Below are 19,970 nucleotides of genomic sequence, written 5' to 3'. Positions count from 1 at the left end.
GGAGGCTAAGATAAAATCCCAGACTGCATTTGAAGAGTCCTCGCTAAAAAAAGTGGTGGAAGCATCTTGAGGGGAATGACTGCCCTGCTGGGTTGAGAGGCTGAGTAGGTTTCACAAAGAGAGCTGTCAAGGAAGAATAGGTTGCTTCTGAAGAAGGTAAAATGTGTTTGTCATCCTATGGTCTTGACCAAAGTAAAAAGGCAATAAACTGGAAGCATACCTTTTCTTTGTTTGTTTTTCATCAGTGAAAGAAGTAGACAAACAGAGCTTGGAATGGATTTGTAGTTTCCATAGTGATGTAGCTATGGAAGCTTTTGTGGGCTGAGCTCTGCCCTCACTGCAATCACACTTGAAAGCTATGAGTGTTCAGCTTTCCTGCCAGGGAAATGTAAGTATGTATCAAACAGGGAACTGGCTGAAAATGCAGCTGCATTTTCATGAATTTTGCATTTGCTGTGTTACCTGAATATGTGGATGTTTAGAAGCTCAGTTCATTTCTCCTTTATCTGTTGTTCTGCACTGGAACAGTGCATCCAACTATATTGATGCCACAGTTCTTGCTGCGCCAGGCAGTGATAAATTGACCTCTGTCCTTTGCTTTCTGTCATCTGTATATACACACACATCCCACAACACTGGTGCCTGTGACTCTCCAGCCACACTCATACCAAACATGCACTGGTCAGGAAATGTATGTTTAACTCTTTTGGGGCATGCTAACTGGTCAAACACCACCCTGTGAAATTGACAGGTGAACTTCATAGACATCAACTCTCTTGTGCCTGTATCTGACATTACATCATGCTTTATTTTAACGGGCATTTTGAGAGTGTTTTAATAGTCAAAATACATGATCCTTGGGGAATTTTTGCCTGTGGCAGAGCTGTTTCTGACTGTGAATGGTTGATTAATTCTGGTTTTCAGAACAAGTTGGAGGTGGAATTTTTCAGCATCTCAGTGATGAGATTACCTTGAGGCAGGGGAAGGAAAATGCTCGATGTGAATGTTGTGTGCACATATCAGGCAGTTATGCACATACTAGTGTTGCACACACACTTGCATTGTCCAGTCTTCGTGGTTCACAGGCATTTGTGCCTCATCTTTTTCTTTTTCACTTGTACTGCTGCTGGATGCTTTCTTGCTGTCTCCCTGAACAAATCTTCCTTACCTTCAGCATTTGTTTTGCTTGTCTAATGAATGTAATGGGTCATCTGTTCCCTTTATAGAAAGGAATGTTAATTATTTTCAGAAGGCTAATTAGGTTGCTAATGAGAAACCCTACTGCAGAAATATTTCCTTTAATTACTCACTCTGAAGTCCTGTACAGAGAAGCTTATTGAATATGCTTTTAAATACAAATGCTTGTATCTGGCTTAAAGATGCACCTTCAGGCTTTCAGAAATAAATATTTTGGTAAACTTGGGAATCCATGTGACAACAGATGACTGAGCAAATGAGACTGGTGCTAAGAGCTGCCTAGTTGTGCAGCTCTTTTGACTGCACCTTAATTTGGTACTTATGCAGGTGCATAAGACTGGATGCAGTTGCTCTTTGTATTTCAGTTTTCCTGATGACTTTTGTCAGTATAGGTAACTATTTGTGCTACCTGCCAGCCCAATCTATAATTAGATGCAGCCCTCACACCAAATAGTTTAGCCTAATCAGCCAGATGGCAGTCAGAGGCACCGAGAGGTGGAGTGACGTGTCCAAGGTCACATTGCAGATCATGGCAAGCCTAGTAATAAAGCAGAGGTTTCATCAGTCCTGTATTAGTTCACTGCACTCTTTGCCCCTTGTGCCTCTCTTAGGGCCAGCATAGGTCTTTACAAGACTTGCATCAGTTTGCATATTGCTTCATGAGGCAGCACAGCTGCTCAACAGCCCCATTTATGTAGCCACTTTGGCACTGACTTCGGAAGCTGTTTTTGCTTCTCCATCTGAGTCCTGTCTTCTACTTGCTTCACTTCCTTGTTGTAGTGATACCAAAATCGGATAGAAAATAAACTTTCTAACACAGTTTGAAATATGAGAAAGCAGGCATTCTTTACTACAGTGCTGGACACTTTTAGAGGATATCTCCTCTAACTGAATGTGTGTCGTGAAACTTTACCACAGGGTATTTATTCTATCATGATTATACATTCATTACAGTATACTTCCTAACTAACACATAAACATCACTTTCCCTAGAACTAATTTGCATTCGTCTGCCTCCTACTGGAAGACCTGTTATGATCCTGCAGGGACATCTAAAGGGATCTCTGGTTGTAGTTACTGAGTGCCCCAATATGACCATTCCTTGAACCTTTCTTTTGGCATGCGTGTTGCTTCTTGTTACATAACTTGCCAAAACCCCTAGTATATTCCTAATTTTTTATTTATCCACTGGTTCCAGCTACATTTATCATCCTGTGTGCATACTTTTACATTCTTTCATCTTTTCTTGCTAGTTAGTCTTTAAGTTCTATCTAGCAACTTCAAGGGAAATGAAAATTTTTATTCTTTGTTTTATATGTCAGTTTCATTGCCTTTCAGAATTGCTTTGGGAGAGCTACTGTAGTCTAGTGGATATTTTAGTTTTAGTACTCCCAGGATGAAAGTTGGAGCAGATCTCTAAGATGCTTTGCTTTTTGACTGCTGAGCCTTCATGCAGCTTTGTAGAAGAGCTTCACTTTTTTTCAGCATCTTCTAATGTCCGGTCTGCTCTTAGCCATACTCTTGGAAATTTTTACATGCCGTGGCTGTACTAGGGAAAATGTGGCAGAAGGCTGCTAAATGGGGGCTGCTTCCATGCATAAGAAGATGTTCCTTACTCCTTTATATACTGGTCATTGTAAAGTCAGCAGGAGAAGGAAGGAAGATCTGTCAGTGTTGTGGATGCAGTGCAAAACTTTGCATCTTGTACTGTGCTGCAGACTATCTAAGTGCAGGTGACTCAGAAGAGTGACTTAGACATAGGAAATACCGAAGAAAACTACTTTCAGCATGGGATGTCAAAAGTCACCCTCTGTCTCCATCTCTCTGGGTGCCTCCCAGTGAACCCCGGCCAGCCCCGGGTCGGCAAACAGCGGGGGGGCAGCCCCGAAGTGACCGACAGCGGGGGAACACTCTCTGGTGCCCCGAGGGGACTGAGGGCAGCTAGGCTAGTCACCTTTGCAGCAGAAGAGACGCTGGAGACATCAGTGGAGGGTAAAAGGCCGACTCTGAACAGGGGGCCAGTCCAAGGTTTATTCGGAGCTCCCCAGGGAGCCCCTCTCCTCAGGGTGCGCCGTGCTCAGAGCAAGACAAAGGAGTCTCGAGGTTACATTTAAAGGGGGGGAGGAAACCGAGGGTAGATACATTTGCTGACCAATAAAGACCCTCCAGGGATACAGCCTTAGGGGATGGACATTTGGGATAGCGTATAACATCATCCTTGGAGGGCTGACCCCTCGCTTTGGGCTAATCACTCGACAGCTTTGACCGAAAGATCTAGATAGAAGGGATGGGATGCTGAGTGACTGACAGAGAGCCAGGGCGGGGATTTGGGGGATGATCTCAACACAGGAGAATGGTTACACAGGTAGAGGAAGGGGGTACAAAAAGGGGTACATCATCGGGGAGAAATAAGGGGGTACAAAATCCAACTATTACAAAGTATTACAAAGCATAAAAGCGCGCTGCAACAACCCTCCATTCCTTTTTAGGCACAGACGTACACTGCTAAAACTTTTATCTGTGTGCCACGCATGCAGCACTGCCTTGGCTGAGGCACATTTATTTAAAAGTTCACTTTGTGTATGTAATATTTAAGTTAACTTTGGATATCTTTACAGACGTGGGAACTCTCAGAGACAGTGACAATACAGTGAAGCGAGTTGCTCAGCTGCAGTGTAATCTGGCTTCTAAGTTTGTACAAGCCTATGCAAAACAAGCACACTTGAAAATGTTAACACTTTGAACACCTTGACATTGCTATGAACTGTTGTGCAGACAGTGCTGTTTGGTCTATGTGTAATGTGATGGGTTTGTTGTTGCATCTATCAAGACTAGTTATATTATGGAATGATATTTAGGTTGTTTTAGCAGGAGACAAAACCTTACATTCTTTCTCCTTCTACCAAGAGTGTCTTGCTTAGTATCTAGTGATTGTCATAGAAGTCCTGCTATGCTGCAGATTTCTGTACATCTAAAAAAGAATGGATAGCTGACCAGTGTGTCTCCAGGACTGCCAATAGTGGATGCACAATACAGGCACGAAAATGAGAACTCCTAAGCATCTTACATAAACATGGACAAGAAAACATATGGTGCCTCTCTGGTTCTATTTGCTATGGGTCACCTGGTGCTCTGTTTGTTGAACTGTTTTTTAAGATGGTTTAAAAAGAATTTAGGATATGGGACTTTTGAAGAGGGTTATTTTTGGTGTCCAGTGTGAGCAGTATCAAACCATTTTGCTTAAAACTGAGGAATTCTTTTCTTATCTTAATACAAGTCAGTTCCCAACACACAGATGAGAAATGGCATCTTTGTTAAACTGGCATTTTGCCCAGAGGCATGACATGCCTATTGTTGCCCAGAAGGAAAGCAAGATAAAGAAAAAATCTTGTTTGATAAGACCTGAAATTACCCTATATAACCTAAAATATTTCACAGAGGTGAATAAATCAGTGTTGTGTATGCTTTAAGCACCTCTAAGTAGGTACTGGAAAGATGTAGGAAAGATCGCATCAGGAATGATCAAACTCCGCTTTTGTCTTCAGAATGTGTCCATCTCTAGCTGCCTTCGCAGGCTCTAGTAACTACAAATGGGAACCTGCAGGGAAATAGAGCTTGTAAGGTACCTTTGTTAAGTGCCTGAATTTCATTCATTAATTTGGACCTCTGTATGCATGTGTGTATGAAATATTTGTACAAAATCCAAAATTTAGTAAAACCATGTCATCCAAATAATTAACTTGTTAGAATGGTATCATGGTGCAGTAATGGTGTAACGCAGATTACTGGAGGTAAACAAACAAGTCACTGTCACAAGTGTGTTTCAGTCAGTGAGAGCTCAGTGTCTGCTCAAAGGAGGGATCAGTTCCTCGCTGCTTAAATAACAACTGCTAAATAACAGTGCCTCCTAAAATAACAACCAGTTGTTCAGGGTGTATCTTTAAACTTTTCTTGAGGTGGTAGAATGAAAGCTGAAAACATAAATTGGATATTAAGGGCACCACAAATGAAGATCTGGGCAGAAAATAGTGTGACCCTGGGTAAGCCTTGCCAGTATGGGAACTCTGTGGCCAGTCATTAATGGGGCAAGACACACTTGTGTGATTCAAGGCAGCCAGCTCAGCTTCACCAAGGGCAAGTTCTGGCTGATCACCCCAGAGGCCTTCGCTGATGGAGTGACTCCATCAGTGGAAGGGTGCAAGCGTCATTTATCTGGACTTCTGTAAAGCCTTTGACATGGTCTCCCACAACATCCTTCTCTCCAAATTGGCAAGACATGGATTTGTTCAGTGGATAAGGAATTGTTTGGACTGTTGCATCCAAAGGGTTGTGGTGAAATAGCTCAGAGTCCCAGTGGATGTCATGGAACAAATGGTTTTCCTCAGGGGTCTGTGCTGGGACCCTCTGCCCTCATAAGACTCTGCCTGGAGTGCTGCATCCAGCTCTGGGGTCCGCAGCACAGGAAGGACATCAGCCTGTTGGAATGAGTCCAGGGGAAGACCACCAAGTTGATTAGAGGGGCTGGAGCACCTGTGAAGACAGGCTAAGACAGCTGGGGTGCTCAGCCTGAGCAACAGAAGGTTCTGAGAGGGAAACCTTATAGCACCTTCTAGTACCTAAAGAGGGCTACAAGAGAGCGGGAGAGGGAATTTTTGTGAGGGCATTTAGTGATAGGCCAAGGAGTGATGGCCTTAAACTGAAAGAGAGTAAGTTCAGACTGGATATTAGGAAGAACTTCTTTACTGTGAGGGCTGGTGAGGTGCTGGAACAGGTTTCCCAGAGAATCTGTGGATGCTCCATCCCTGGAAGTGTTCAAGGCCACGTTGGAAGGGGCCCTGAGCAACCTGGTCCAGAGGAAGGTGTCCATGCTCAGGCTGGTTGGAACTGGGTTGATCTTTGGGGTCCCTCCCAACCCAAACTATTCTGAGATTCTCTTATTCTTGTCTCCCCTGTCTAAATAAAGAAGCACAATTATATGGTAGCTAGGTAAAGCCTTAGGTTGCAGTTCAGTGGAAGGAAGCCAGTTGAATTATCCATCCATTGAAAAGCCTCTACTGCCTGTAGATAAGATTTCAGGATGGTAGGTTTGCCTCCATGCTGCAGAGAATGACACAGCCACAGTTGTTTTCTTTTCTGGTTGTACTTGCCAGGCCCCTTGGGAAAATAAGGCTTTCCAACCAGGTGCAGAGTGCAATAAATGTCCTCTGACAAGCTGACAGAAATTAGTGGAAGCTTGGTACTTGGAAAAAAGAGAAACTAAGTATAGGAGGTGTTAAGAATGAACTGAACCTCATGGCTGGGAAGTTGTGGTCTTGCCATTTCCTCTTACATGCCCCCATCTGGTGTAAATGGCTCTTTAAAAGTTTCAGCTGAGGGTGTCCTGTGTTTCATAGCATTCAGCTACTAGGCTGCCATGAGACTTCAAAAATAAGCCTCTTCTGGAAACCGGGTGAAATCTGTTCAGCTCAATATTCCCTTTTCTAAGGAGAGGTGATAGGTTTTACTGAGTCAGCTGATATTGAGAGGGAGATGGAAGTGGGCCAGTAAATTACAGATACTCAGGCCATCTTTGGGCTTGAAGCTGTTTGAAGCTGAGTATCATGTTTCTGTCTCTGATCTGTCCAAAGCAGTAAGATCAAAGTTACTGAAAACATAGTCTGGATGTGCAGTAGCTAATCCTTCCTGGTGTGAGCATTTTCTTGTGGAGCCTGCAATGGGGAAAGATTGTGCATCACAACCCCTGCTGGATGGAGACACTGGGCTACCGACTCCTCCTTCTTCACACTTGTGTCTTCACATGTTCCTAAGTCACCTGCATAACCATCACAAATACTTTTGTAAAGGGAATTCAGGGTCAGTGAAAGGTACTGTCTGGATTGTCCAGAGAAACATCAGTGCTTTTGTAAAGGAAAAAGAAGCTCTGGTAGTGAGAACATGAACTTTCTGCATTATGCATCAACATGAGTTATCTGTTCTGGAAAGGGCATCTTCCAGAGGCAAGTAAAAGAACAAATACATTATTATCTTGTCTCTCTTCTGGGATGGCCAAGGATCTTGGCCAATTAGTGCCTGTGTTTCAATCATGAGAATGTTTTGTCAGTCACTGGGAATTAAATTAATATGTACAAAGTGCTGTGTGTGTTTTGGAACATTTCCTTTTCTGAAGCATGTAAAACAGAATAAATACAAATACACATGCAAGAAAATTGCTCTGTGTTCTACTACAGTAGCTGTGTGTGTGGACTCAAATTCAAGTCCCCTGTTATCATTGTGCTTTGACCTTTTGCACCTGTACCATCTTTCTGCAGCTGAGAATGGAAAATGTCTTCTGTGCTGACTGACAGTTAAGTGAAGAGGTGAGTAGTATTTTTACATCCTTGCTGAGTTTAGGATTATAATTAGCAGTTCATAGGGATTTTCCTTTCTAAGGTGGACACTTAATTCCTTTTTCAGGTGCTAAGTATGTGGTAGTAACACAATGCAGTTACATTCCATGAGTCCTGAAGCAGATGCATGTTAGCTGCTAAGAAATGGTTTAGAATTTTTCAGAAGGCTGAATGTGTAGACTGGATCTCAGAAAAGGGGTGAATGTGAGTTGGGTCTCAACCATAAACTGATACATCTGTAAAGCAGTCTGAAGCTATTGTATTGCTTTATTTCATGATCTGGGCTTGCTGTACTATAAGAGTAAATTACTAGACTTCAGGCATTTAGAATATTCTGAAGCAGCCCTGTGTACATACATACAGACTTCTTGTCTTAAGGAACCCAAAGTGTTACACTCTAGGTTGACTAGTAAATGCAGATTGAAAATTCTTTCCAGTATTGAGCAATGAATCTGTTGGTTTTATTGGGGAGACTGTTCAGTAGGACATGGTCGTTTGGATGCACTGCAGTCACAACAGGAAATGTGCAAGAAGGGTATAAACATAATATTAAATGCATTTGTTTTCAGAGAGGCTCTGTGAAGCTGTGATAAATGATTGCTAGGTTGAAGGTATGATAAATCCAATAGTAGTGTTTGTATTGTTTGTAAAAGCTCACCTCACACAATAGTGCGCACAGTCAGAAGAGGCAATTATAAGGAAAAAGATTCATCTCCTTCAATAGAGGGGAAAAGAGGACAAATCAGCAAATAAAATTGGACAATATGTGCAGGCGTATCTATATCTTTATATGTCTATACAGCTGTAGATAGAATTCAAATTTATTCAAATTTATGTAGATATAGCAGGTTGATTTGCCTTTTTTCAAGTGGATATCTATGGTCCAGTCCAAAGTAGAGAACAGTCCAGTGTTCTGTGATTTGGGAGAGAGGCAATTAGAAACTCAGAAACAGTAGGAAAAGAACCAAGGTGGCATCAGGTGTAGTCTGAGGATTCATGACACATCCTTATGACCCAGCTCCCTGCCAGTGTACTTGAATGCACAGTTTGATATGAAGGGGCCCAGCTTGGAGGAGCTTACAAGTCAGGGAGTTGCCCATCAGGGAACCCTAAGTGCTCCGACCTAGGCTGAAGTCATGGTGTGTGAACCTGTGTCGCTTTTTGAAAACTGGGTTCTAGGAGCTCAGGTCTGCTCTCACTGCAGAGAAAGAAGTCAACTGTCCAGGTTAAGATAACGGTGAATCCAGCAACAAAGCACCCAGAACTGAAGGATGATTGAGACAGATTTTAAGAGCAGATTGTGCTCCCTGAACATGCCATCTCCTTGAGGACAGACCTTCCATAATGCTGGCTCCCTCCTCTTCAGTGTTAATGGGAAGGTCTGCCTGCTCCTATAGGAGAGTTCTGGCATCCAAGTCTCTGCTTTGTACTGGAGCCACATCAGGGGCACTTGGGCTCTTACTAGACATTTGCTTTTTTGAGAACCGTAGTATCAGCAAATGTTGGGAACTCAGGGCAGTTTTTGTAAACAGGGAAGGGCAGCAGGTAAGGCACAAGAGCCTTACAGCGACAGGCTTGGAGAAGAACGTGACCTTTCCTGAAGGAAGTGCTGGGGAGATTTGGGCTCAGTACTTGTAGATGTCAAGTTTGGATTCAGTAATTTTTCATAGTATCTTTCAAGTCTGCTACTTGCATGACTCTTGAGGATCTTAACTTCTGTCAGGTACCAAGGAAACATTCCTGTTGGTCTCTGTAAGAGCTACTGCCTTAATCTGTTCTCAGGTTGGAGTAGTCACTGTGGGCTAAGGTGTGTTCATGTAACGTAACTTTTCCTGCAATGTGTGCAGCAGGACATGGAAAGTCTCCACTTTCTGCACTTCTACAGGAATTCATGAGATCACCTTAGTCAGAAAGCTATTCTTTAAACAATATCTTCATATTTTCTCTTTGTCCTCTGAGAAATCAACCTCCCTCTACACACCCTCCCAAGAAATGCCTACCTTTCTCCTTTCCATTGTGAAATGGTACCTTCTGGGCAGCCCACACACAGGCATTACCACTAAGAACTGCACTTCCCCATCCCTTTGGGTTAGGCTGGTAATTGGATTCATTTAATCTCCTTTTGGCGTCATGGTTTTTTACTGTATCCCAATTCTCTTTGGACCAGATTTGAAAGATAGACAGGGATCAGAGGCTGCCAGCAGGTACAGAGTGAACTGGGCAAAGGAACAAGAAAACAAGGAGTGGCAGGGAAATGATATGCCTTGTATGGGAAAGGAGCTAGAGACAAAAATGAGGGGAAAATGCAGATAAGAAATAGAATGTGCTTTCTTACCCCACGATATGTGGGGTAAGACAGTGTGCATCCTGATGGAAAAAAGCAGTAAAAACAGATGACTCAGAACTGACCAAAATCCAAGGGCTCCAGATACTTTCTGAAAGCACTGAGAGTCTGTATTTGGAGACATCTGTGGCGTGCTTTTAGCTTCATTGCAGGGCTTGATTAATTGATCTGCTGGAGCTCTTCCACATTTCAGTTCAGTTGAAATCCTATTTTCTGAGCCACAGTTAATTGAGGCTCTCAGTTACCTGAACGATGAATATCTCCTCAGAGTTATGACTTCAGCACATAAGTACCACTAAGACTTTACTGTATAAATCTTTAAACACTGATGAACTGATGTCTTGGGGCCAAATTAGTACATAGTGTTCTGTACACATCTAGTGTGCTGTAAATCTTCACTTCTAATGGTGTGTGATACCTCTGTGAAAATGTTGAAGCCAGATTTGCAGCATATTCATTCAATGTTGTCCATGGTTGCAAAGGTATTCTTGTTAGGTGTTTACTCACAGGGAAAATGCAAAATAAGAATTACACTTAAACAGGTATTGTCCAAAAATGCATGTCAATTTTCACCAATACGGTCTTCTATCGACTAATCCTTGCTAAAGCAGAAAAGCAGATTACCTCTGATTCTCCCAGTCTGAAGAAAGAACAGAGTAGCTACAATGATGTGCCAATGAAAGTAATTAAAAAGTAATGAGAAACAGTTATTTTACATAAGTACTGTTGGGGTAATAAGGACCTGAGGAAGGACATTAGCAGTACAGCTCATGGGCAGGGAGGGGAAAGTACCCTTTACTTCAGCTTGGTCCACTACTTGTGGTTCTGTCGTTTGGAAAGACTAAAGTATCCTACTGTGTCTCCTTTGCACTTTTTCAAATTTAAGAGTAATTATCATATATAACATAGGGTTATAGATCCTTAAGACATTTCTTAGAAATATGAACATGCATGTTATAGAACTAAACATTGGTAAATAAGAATTTGTAAAATAATACTGTGCCATAACTTTTTGACTTGCAGAAATAACTGGGCACTATGAGTATGAAACATGCTGCAGTAGTTCAGATTCACCTGCAGTGGGTCAGTTAGCTGACAGAATTCATAGACTCAGAATTCATTAGCAGAATTGTCTCATAGATGTTTTTGTATGCGTTTTTCTTTTATTAGCACTTCAGAGTTAATTCAGAGTTTCTTGAGGAAGTCTTATTACACTCATCCAGAGCATCTAAATAATTCTGCTGGATTAAAGGGAATAAAGACAATCTATAAGAGACCTTTTTTTTAGCACTGTTTGGCTTGGGAGCAGGGAAATGGGCAGAAAGCCACTGCAAAGGAAGCTTTGAAAAAAAATGAGCCAGGCAGTGCTCAAGAACTTAATCAGGCATGAATATGACATCCACTGAGGTCTCCCCTGCAGTGCTTATGTGAGACAAATCTACCATTATTCCTTGGTCTACCATCAGTCCATCTTCTGATCACTTCCCTCTTGCCTGCCAAGGCTGCATCACCTGCAAAACTGAATGTGAGTATGGAAGTGCTCCACTTGCGCAGAGGGGTCTCACGCCAAGTGTGGCAGTCTGTAAGTCCTTTCTCCTTACTTGGCCTCGTGCATCAGTTTTATCTGTATCTTACCTCAACCTAGGTGATTATTGATATCCATTTCAGAGCTGAAATTATAAAATATTAAAGTGTAATCTTGGTGCTTTCTTGCAGCCATAAGTCAAAGTCCTTCCCTGATCACAGAATGAGACATATTGGGAGGGACCACAGTGGGTCATCTGGTCCAACCTCCCTGCTCACGCAGGGTCATCTTAGAGCACATGGCGCAGCATTGCATCCAGACAGTTCTTGAATATCTCCAGTGAGGGAGACTCCACAGCCTCTCTGGGCAATCTGTCCAATGCTTGATCACCCACCGAGTAAAGAAATTCTTCCTCATATTCAGGTGGGATTTCATGCCTTAGTTGCTGCCCATTTTCTCTTGTCCTTGCATGGAGTTACTCTTCCCCAGGTGCAGGAATTTGTCTTGAATTTTAGGCAGTTCTCTGCTCATCTCTCCAACCTGTTGAGATCCTTCTGAAGGGCTGTGCAGCACTAGGAGATATTGGCCACTCCTCTCAGCTTTGTGTCCTCAGTGAACTTGTTGCTGCAACCACATTTCATTGCCAGCAGAGTTATGCACACAGGCAGGGCAGTCAGGGAGAGGACTGAGTTTTCCTTGGAGGTCCATGTGTGGTTTCCACAGATTTGCCTTTTTTTTTTTTTCTTTTTTTTTTTTTCTCAGCAAGCTGGAAAAGGTCCTACTAGAGAAAGAAGGAAAGATTTTGCGGTGGCCTAGCTCAGGCTTCCTAATAACTTTGTATTAGGGGAACTATTTCCATTTTAACTATTTGATGTGTAATTTGCTGATGATGGAAAGCATTTTCAAAACTTTGAATGTAGAAGCTCCCTATTTTCCCCAAAACAATACAGTGCGAGCAGCCTCAATGCAAACATGGTCACCCATGAGCAGTCTTCTTGCATTGTTTGCTCTCTGCTGAGACAATTGCATAGCTGGCAGCTGTGTTTCTGATTTTCAGGAAGCTGCTGCCCACCCCATTATAAGTGCCTTAGTCATGAATGTCATTTGTTTTCCTGAGGAGACTGAATAGCTCCCATATGTTCATAGCCTTTTGGTCAGTATTACTGTCACTCCATTAAGTTTTGCATCACCAAGTTCAATTATTTACCGAAGGCTTTTCACAAATCTGCATTTCTTACTGAATCCATTCTTGGCCTTCTGTTTGGATGCTTCTCCCACTAATGTCATGCTCTTCAGCTTGATTCTTTTATCATTAATTGCTGCCCAATAAAACAACACTTTTCTCCTTTATGTCCCTCTTGAGACCTTCTTGCGCAGTATTGCTTACCAGACACCAAATAATTTGGTGTGGCTGGGAAATACAATGCTTAGGAAAAGCTGCAATTTTAATTGTTCTGTAAATGCTCAAGTGATTTGTAACCATTAAACTGTACAGTCCCCAGCTTGTACAGTGATGTGCTGTGGCTTGTGATAGCCTCCGTGAATGTATCCTCCATTCCCTTTATGTCTTACTATGTCCTTTTTGTTTTATTTTGGATGAAATATTTTACAGGAGGAGCTGTGGTTTGTGGATTTATTTAGTGCCAAGGACAGTGGAACCAGTTACGTTTGGGCTACCACAGATTGGCATCTGCCCTGTCTTCCTTGCTCCTAATCAGCAGGAAGTCTGTGAGGACTCTTGCAAGCAATTTTAAGAAGGAAGTTTCCATCAAGGCTGGGCCCACTGGAGACACAACAGTAGAGAAGGCAAATATTGAGACAGTGCCAGTGCATTGATGTTTGTCTCTTTGCAGTTGTTGTGAAAGCCACATGATTCAAAAGAACTCAACAGTGGTCTTTGCAATGGCTTAACTTGTATTGTAGATATCCAAGACCTGATCTAGATTCAGTTATTAGACTTCTAGTGTAGTGACTAAATATTTTGCAAACAATAAAAAAGAAACAGAAAGTAAATAAGTTTTCATTAAGTTTGTGATATAGAACCAGGAAAGAGAAATCTTCATTGCACAGAGGATATAGTGTGGGGCAGAACAGGATGTGGCTTGTTTCTATGAGTCTTTGGCTTTTGTAGGGAGGTATAAGACAACGGAAATAATTGGTGAGGGGATCCTTGGAATGAAAATTGACGGGGAGAGGGAAGGACCCTCTGTGCATTTGATCCAGCTTTGTGAATAGATTTGCAATTACAAGGGTGCTCCCCGCTAACACTTCAAATCCATTTCATGTAAAGCTGCAGAGAGAAGTGCAAGGACTAAGGATCACAAGTGAAAAAGTTAGGCTCAGAAAAGAGAGAAAAACCATACAATCCCGTGGCAACTTAGTAAAATCTTTACAATAGTTTTCTTTGCTGGATAATGACATTACATATTACAGAAATATCACAGAATATTCTGAGGTGGAAGGGACCCGCAAGGATCATCAAGTCCAGCTCTTAAGTGAATGGCCCATACAGGGATCAAACCCAGAACCCTGGCATTATTAGCATCATGCTCTAACCAATGGAGCTAATTACCTTATTATTACATTTTACTTTGTTTCAGTTATTAAACTCGCCCTAACTCATGAGTTTTACTTCCCCCCCGCACCCGATTCTTCTTCCCACCCCACTGGGGAGCAGTGAGTAAGTGGCTGTCTGGTGCTTAGTTGCTAGCTGGGTTTAAATCATGACACCTTCTTACTGCTTTCCCTGACTTCTGTACCTCTGATTTTTGACTTGTTATTGAAATGACGTCAGAATGGAGTAATGATATCAGGATTCAGAGTCCTAAGCTTATCAGCTGTGCTGGCAAACTAACCAAGTAACATTACATTGACAAACTCTCCTTGGTTTGCAGTGCCCTTATGCATCGGCTTCTTATTGATTGTGTGGATATACACCTCCTGCATATTTCTCATATGCCACGTGCTCTGCTGTCTTGCAGGGTTTCTTGGGATTGAATTGTTAGGAGATATGAGGCAATCTCTAATGATTCTTTATTCTTTCACCTGCAAGCTCACTATGTGCTCTTGACCTTTCTCTGTAGCATGTAATGATGGCTCGGTGTCCTCTGTAAAATGAATTCTGCCAATAGAAAATGGGTTTTTGTTCAAGCACCCAAATCATATGAACTGTCAAGGCTTTGGTTGTTTGTGTGTCTGTTTAAGAGAAGTGTGAATGGATCATGGATACAGCTCTGTCCTTTTCAATTTCAATATTCCCCTATGCACATCTTCTTCATGTTTATTATTATAGTTCTTTTTTTCCTTATAGAAGTTTCTCTTGTCTCCTATCAGAATATCAGTTGCGTGCTAATACTTTGTTCAGAAAGGCACTGTGTTTACAGAGCAGGGCAGGAACAGCCTCTTTCCAGATGGCATGGAATGACTGTACATAAAATTAGTGTGGTTCTTTCCCTAGCACATTGTGCCATGGAACTAAGTGCAGAGCAAGTTAAATAGTGCTTGGTAAAGAGTCCAGAGAAACTCAACTTGAAAGAGTAAGTTTCTAAGAATGAAAGAGGTCAAATTCATCCTGTGGTGTAAATCTGCAAGGCTTCAGTAAAATTATGCTTATAATCACCTCATGTAACATGGCAGACTTGTGAATCTCTACAAAGTGTAAAAGCTAATTGTGATGAAACACCTCAGTGATAAGCAAATTGTGCCTTTTCAAAAACTTCACCAATTTCTTTCTGTAGAGACAATTAGAGTTTGTTCTTATTTCCTATTGATCATGAGTAACTACCTCTCTCTAGGCTCAGCTGTTCCTTTTTATTCTCCTCCTTTGTGCTTTTGCTGTCCTGAAGCCAAATCTGAATGGATTTCCCCGGCTCTTTTGTGCTTTTTGACTTGTTATCAGGAAGTCTGACACCATAAGAAAATTATTTTACAAATGCTAGCCATAATATGGATGAGTACTTCAAAAGACAAAATTAAAGTTCAGATGAATAATGAGTGCAAGGTATGGTGTCTGTAAGTGTAAAATCTTTGAATTTTCTCCTCCAGTTCCCTTGCTGTAACTCCCATCAAAGCTCAGTTTTAGACTACAGTAAACATTTTGGGTATCGAGACCGTAGGCAACAACTGGAAAGGCCCAGTTTTACAATGCTGTATTCAATTAATCTATTCCACAGTAGGATCAGAAAAGTAAGGTATTGTGCTATTTCTTGAAAAGAGTAAAAAGGTGATGTGTACTCCTTGTGGGGTGACTGTATTTTTCTGCTGACTTGCAACCAGTAAATTCTTTGGCAGCCTTGCTCCTGGCAAAGCCCTTGTATTTATCAACTCCTTCCTTATTGCCAATGTAACACCAGCAGTGTCCCTTTTTTCAGGCAGAGCAGTATATGTTGTTCAGGCCCATCCTGAGTCATGGAGCCCTGTAAGGTGCCACCTTTCCCAGGACTTAAAATCTGGTGTGGTGAAAATAAGAGTTGCTTCTTTCTCAGATTTATCCATTGTTGCAAGTTTGTGTGCTGCCATCTGGGGGACAAGGACTTGTGATAACCTCATTGACTCCTCTCTCCCTCTCTCTCCCTGTTCCTTTCAGAGTGCTGCTGGGGTGAGTGCAGAAGAATGGCTGCGGCAGAACCTCTGACTGCTTTCTCACGATGGTACCTCTACGCCATCCACGGCTATTTCTGTGAGGTGATGTTCACAGCTGCCTGGGAGTTTGTGGTCAACTTCAACTGGAAGTTCCCTGGTGTTACCAGTGTGTGGGCACTCTTCATCTATGGCACCTCCATCCTCATCGTGGAGAAGATGTATCTGTATCTCAAAGACAAATGTAATATTTTAGTGCGCTGCTTCATTTACACACTGTGGACATACCTCTGGGAGTTCACCACTGGCCTCATCCTACGCCAGTTTAATGCCTGCCCGTGGGACTATTCCCAGTTTGATTTTGACTTCATGGGCCTGATTACCCTGGAGTATGCCATCCCATGGTTTTGTGCTTCTTTCATCATGGAGCAGCTGGTGATCAGAAACACCCTGCGCTTACGATTTGATGAGACTGCCGAGCCCGGGGCCCCCACCGCGCCCGTTGCCTTGGCCAATGGCCACGTGAAGACGGATTGAGCAGCGACTTAGAGCCATACTTAGCAATCTGAGAGAGCCCAGATCTCTACCACTGACAGTCTGCTCTGGCTCTGAGGTACTGCTCCTTGCTGTATAAGATTCATAACCCCATTTTTCTAATGGGGATGTGCATGGGATATACCAGAAAAATTGGAACCAATAGATTTTCTATGGATTTTACTCTTTGGGCTCCAAGGACCAATATCAGTTACTTGTTAGTTAGGTCGTTTCTGATTTTAACTTATTACTGATGAAAGCAGTCCTTTTGCTTACACTTTAAAGTGGAGAAAGAAGAAAAAAGAAATGCTACGGCGGAAATGCATCCTAAAAAACCCCACCTAATCAGTGGATGGGCATGGACACGCCAGCTGAGTTAGTGATTGGCTTACTCCATTAGGCAATATTCAGGTGCTTGCTTGCAACCAATACCTCCCATGGGACCTGAGATGCTGCAGGAACAAGTAAAATCCATCTGCTGTGAGAAGTACCTAAGATTGGCAGTCTGCTGGGGAGGTAGATGGTGTTCCCCTCACCAGGTCCCACTGGCCTCTCCCCAGGTTCTTTGTTGCACCATGAAATAATCTGGTGCTGGACATCTTGCTGAACTTACACGGATATTATACTTTTTGAAATCTCAGTCCTGATACTTCTGATACTCAATAGAAATATTTTCTTTCTTCTTTCCTTCTTTTTTTTTCTTCCTTTTTTTTTTTTTCCCCCTAAAAAGGCCTTTATTGCCAAGTGAATTTTACCATAATCTGTGCTATCTGAATCTTGGCAAAAGGCACATGAAATAGTGCAAGTCTTCCCATCTCCTTTGTCCCCCCAAAGCAGATCTTGCTACAGATTCCAGCTCCCATCTCAGCCATGCAAACCTTGTAGAGACTATATAGACCACAAGACTTTTCTGCCTTCCTTTCCAGGGATTCCTCTGTTTCTGGTGATATTGATGACTTAGTCTGGCTGCAGCCCATTGTATTTAAAGGTCAAAACCTTCATGTGGCTAACCCAGGATTTGGTCCTCTGGCACTGACTCCATGTTCCTTCAGCACTGGAAAACAACAAGAAAAACAACAAAAAACAAAACACCTGTCTCTGAAAAGCATGCACTTCTTCATGCTCTGCCTGAATGAATGGCTTTGAGTTAGGGTGCAAGAGCAGCAGTAGAGAGGTGGAGCAGGAGGGACTGCTGTGGTTTCACTGTAGACCTACCTCCACCAGGGACAGTTTGAAATTTAACCTATTGGGAACACTTATGGAGAACAAGGACAGCTGTGGTGCAGGGAAGGTGTTTGATAGTGGCAGCCACAAGTTTGTAATTCACTCTGTCAAGTCTTGACCTTTGAAGTTAGCAAGAAACAGAGAGCTTCCAGCTGTCCGATGTTTCACTCCTGAACTGATTTATGGGGAAGGTTTGCCAGAGTTGTCCCTAAGGCCAGATTAATTTTTCTTGTTCTTCCACCACAGTCAGCAGAACTGTACCAGGGATAATTTGGCTTGAAATGCAAATCTGTTGTAGGATTCCACTCTTATTTTGGAAATAGTTGGGCCATTTCTGTGTATGTCCCTTGTCACTGGTAGGGGATGCTCAGCTATGAACCTGCTCTTGCCCTGGTGCAGCCGTTCCTGAGAGGAAAAGCATTGCTGGCCCTGTGAGTAGAATTGTTTCTTGGTTCTGGTCTTACAGGGCAGTGTTAATCCTTCTTTGTATTACACAGAGAGCAATTACTTTATTCCTTCCCTTCCCCTTTTCATATGGCATCCATTGCTGGCAATGGACACATGAAAACAGTGGTGGCAAGGAGTTAATCGAATCTGCCCTGGATATGCAATGTATCCCAAATCACTGAGAATACTTAGGTGGGTATTTAGAGTTCCCTTTTTACAGTTCATTAAATTAAAAAAGGACAAACACTGAACTGATAGTTCTTTTGATGCTGTGATGCCAGTGTTATGAAATCAGAGGAACAGTGTGTAGTTGATCAGCCTTGTTGGTCTCAGGAGTATAGACCCAAGCAAAATAGTCATCTGAAACTGTACATGGAGGAAAAAAACCAGCTTTGTGTGGGGGATAATGTAGATGAGCTCTACTGGAGCAGAACAGGAATTGCAAGGTGCAGATCAGAGTTGGTATCCCACCATTTTGGCCCTGGTTATGTCACGATCATCAAATGCAGTGTCTAAAGCTGGGTTGTCCTCTCACAGCATAGCTTAAAATGTGGTGTTGTGCTGCCTCCTACACCACCCCCACATCATGTAAAACCCTCAGCTTTACAGAAAGATCCTTAGGATCCCTGCTTTCTCCTTAGCTATTACAAAACTCTTTGGAAAGGTTGAAAGGAGTTAGCAGTGTGGTGTGGAGGACTGGCTGTCTGCAGAACTAACCTGGTGTGCAATAGCAGTTGTGTCTGTTATTGTCTGTACTTAAGAAGGTCCCATATAAATGACACTTTATTTGTGTTTTGCTGAGTGATGTAATATTTAACTGCTCAAAATATGGAGGGTTTCCCAGCAGCATCTAGTATTCTAGGGCATTGTTCTTACTGCCTGTGTCATTGAAACAGCTGTTGTAGTCTGCTTTCCACTGGTGTCTGACATGTACCATCCAGCTATTGCATCTTCATAGAGTGGTAATTTATACCCAGAAGTGCACTTTACTTGCAGCTTGCACACCAGAAACAGAAAAGGACCTGGCAAATTCTTAAATAATTTAATTGTGTATAATACCACATACCTAATGCAGCAGGATTAGCCAGACTTCTCCTTTCTGAGCAATGTGGCTGCTGTCAAAGCTTTGTCTTTTCTGCAAAATCTCCCTTTTTAATACATGTGATGCTTCTTATAACATCTTGCAGAACTGCCCAGAGCACGTCACCAGGATCTCAGTGGCAGCTCAGTGAGAGCTCGGGAGCTGGACTGAAGTTGAAGAGACATTTACATTAAGAAGAAAAAAAACGCACAAGGCCTAACATTTGTTTGTATGTGTATCTTCCTCAGTAGATTAAAGTTGCCTGTTTTGAGTTCACCAGCAATAAAAAAACCATTGTGATTTATCTACCTTGTCCTAACTGCAGCAAAGAGAAAGTGACCCTCATCTCTGCCTTTCTTTTCCAGGGGGTGGTGGGATTTGGACTCCCCAATGTTCCAGTTTTGCATCTGTTCTCTTACTTGTCTCATGTACAGTCCACCCTAAAGGATCTCAAAGTGTATGATAAATAAATACATAGTCTGGTGTCTGTCACACAAGAGGCAGTTCAAGCATTACTGTGGTATCTGTTCATACTCCAAAGATCTTGCCAGAGGGGAATGTTTGATCTACAGCAGGACCAGATGGCATTTTGGTCTTTTGTGTTATAATTGAGAGAAATGTGTACATACGTACCAAGAACATTGCGCCTTTGGT

The 19,970-nt window shown here is 42.4% G+C and overlaps 1 protein-coding gene across 9 annotated transcripts in view; it reads left to right on the top strand.

Annotated features, from left to right (window-relative positions):
* The window catches only part of TMEM229B (transmembrane protein 229B), a 33,180-nt gene extending 13,560 nt beyond the window's left edge, over positions 1 to 19,620 (top strand). For 5 of the 9 annotated variants that reach the window (XM_041400424.1, XM_041400446.1, XM_041400465.1 and 2 more), the window contains one exon: positions 16,038 to 19,620. In XM_041400424.1, the coding sequence (XP_041256358.1) occupies positions 16,038 to 16,567 (530 nt within the window). In that variant the 3' untranslated portion in view covers positions 16,568 to 19,620. Of the gene's footprint in view, positions 1 to 7,505; positions 7,554 to 16,037 lie in introns of all 9 variants that reach the window. The other 4 variants (XR_005952362.1, XR_005952363.1, XR_005952361.1 and 1 more) reach the window with 4 other exon arrangements.
* The last annotated feature ends 350 nt before the right edge of the window (positions 19,621 to 19,970 follow it).

This window comes from Onychostruthus taczanowskii, unplaced genomic scaffold (assembly GCF_017590055.1).
Source record: "Onychostruthus taczanowskii isolate IOZ18803 unplaced genomic scaffold, ASM1759005v1 scaffold1, whole genome shotgun sequence".
Lineage (NCBI taxonomy): Eukaryota > Metazoa > Chordata > Aves > Passeriformes > Passeridae > Onychostruthus > Onychostruthus taczanowskii.
This window is presented reverse-complemented; position numbering and strand designations above follow the sequence as displayed.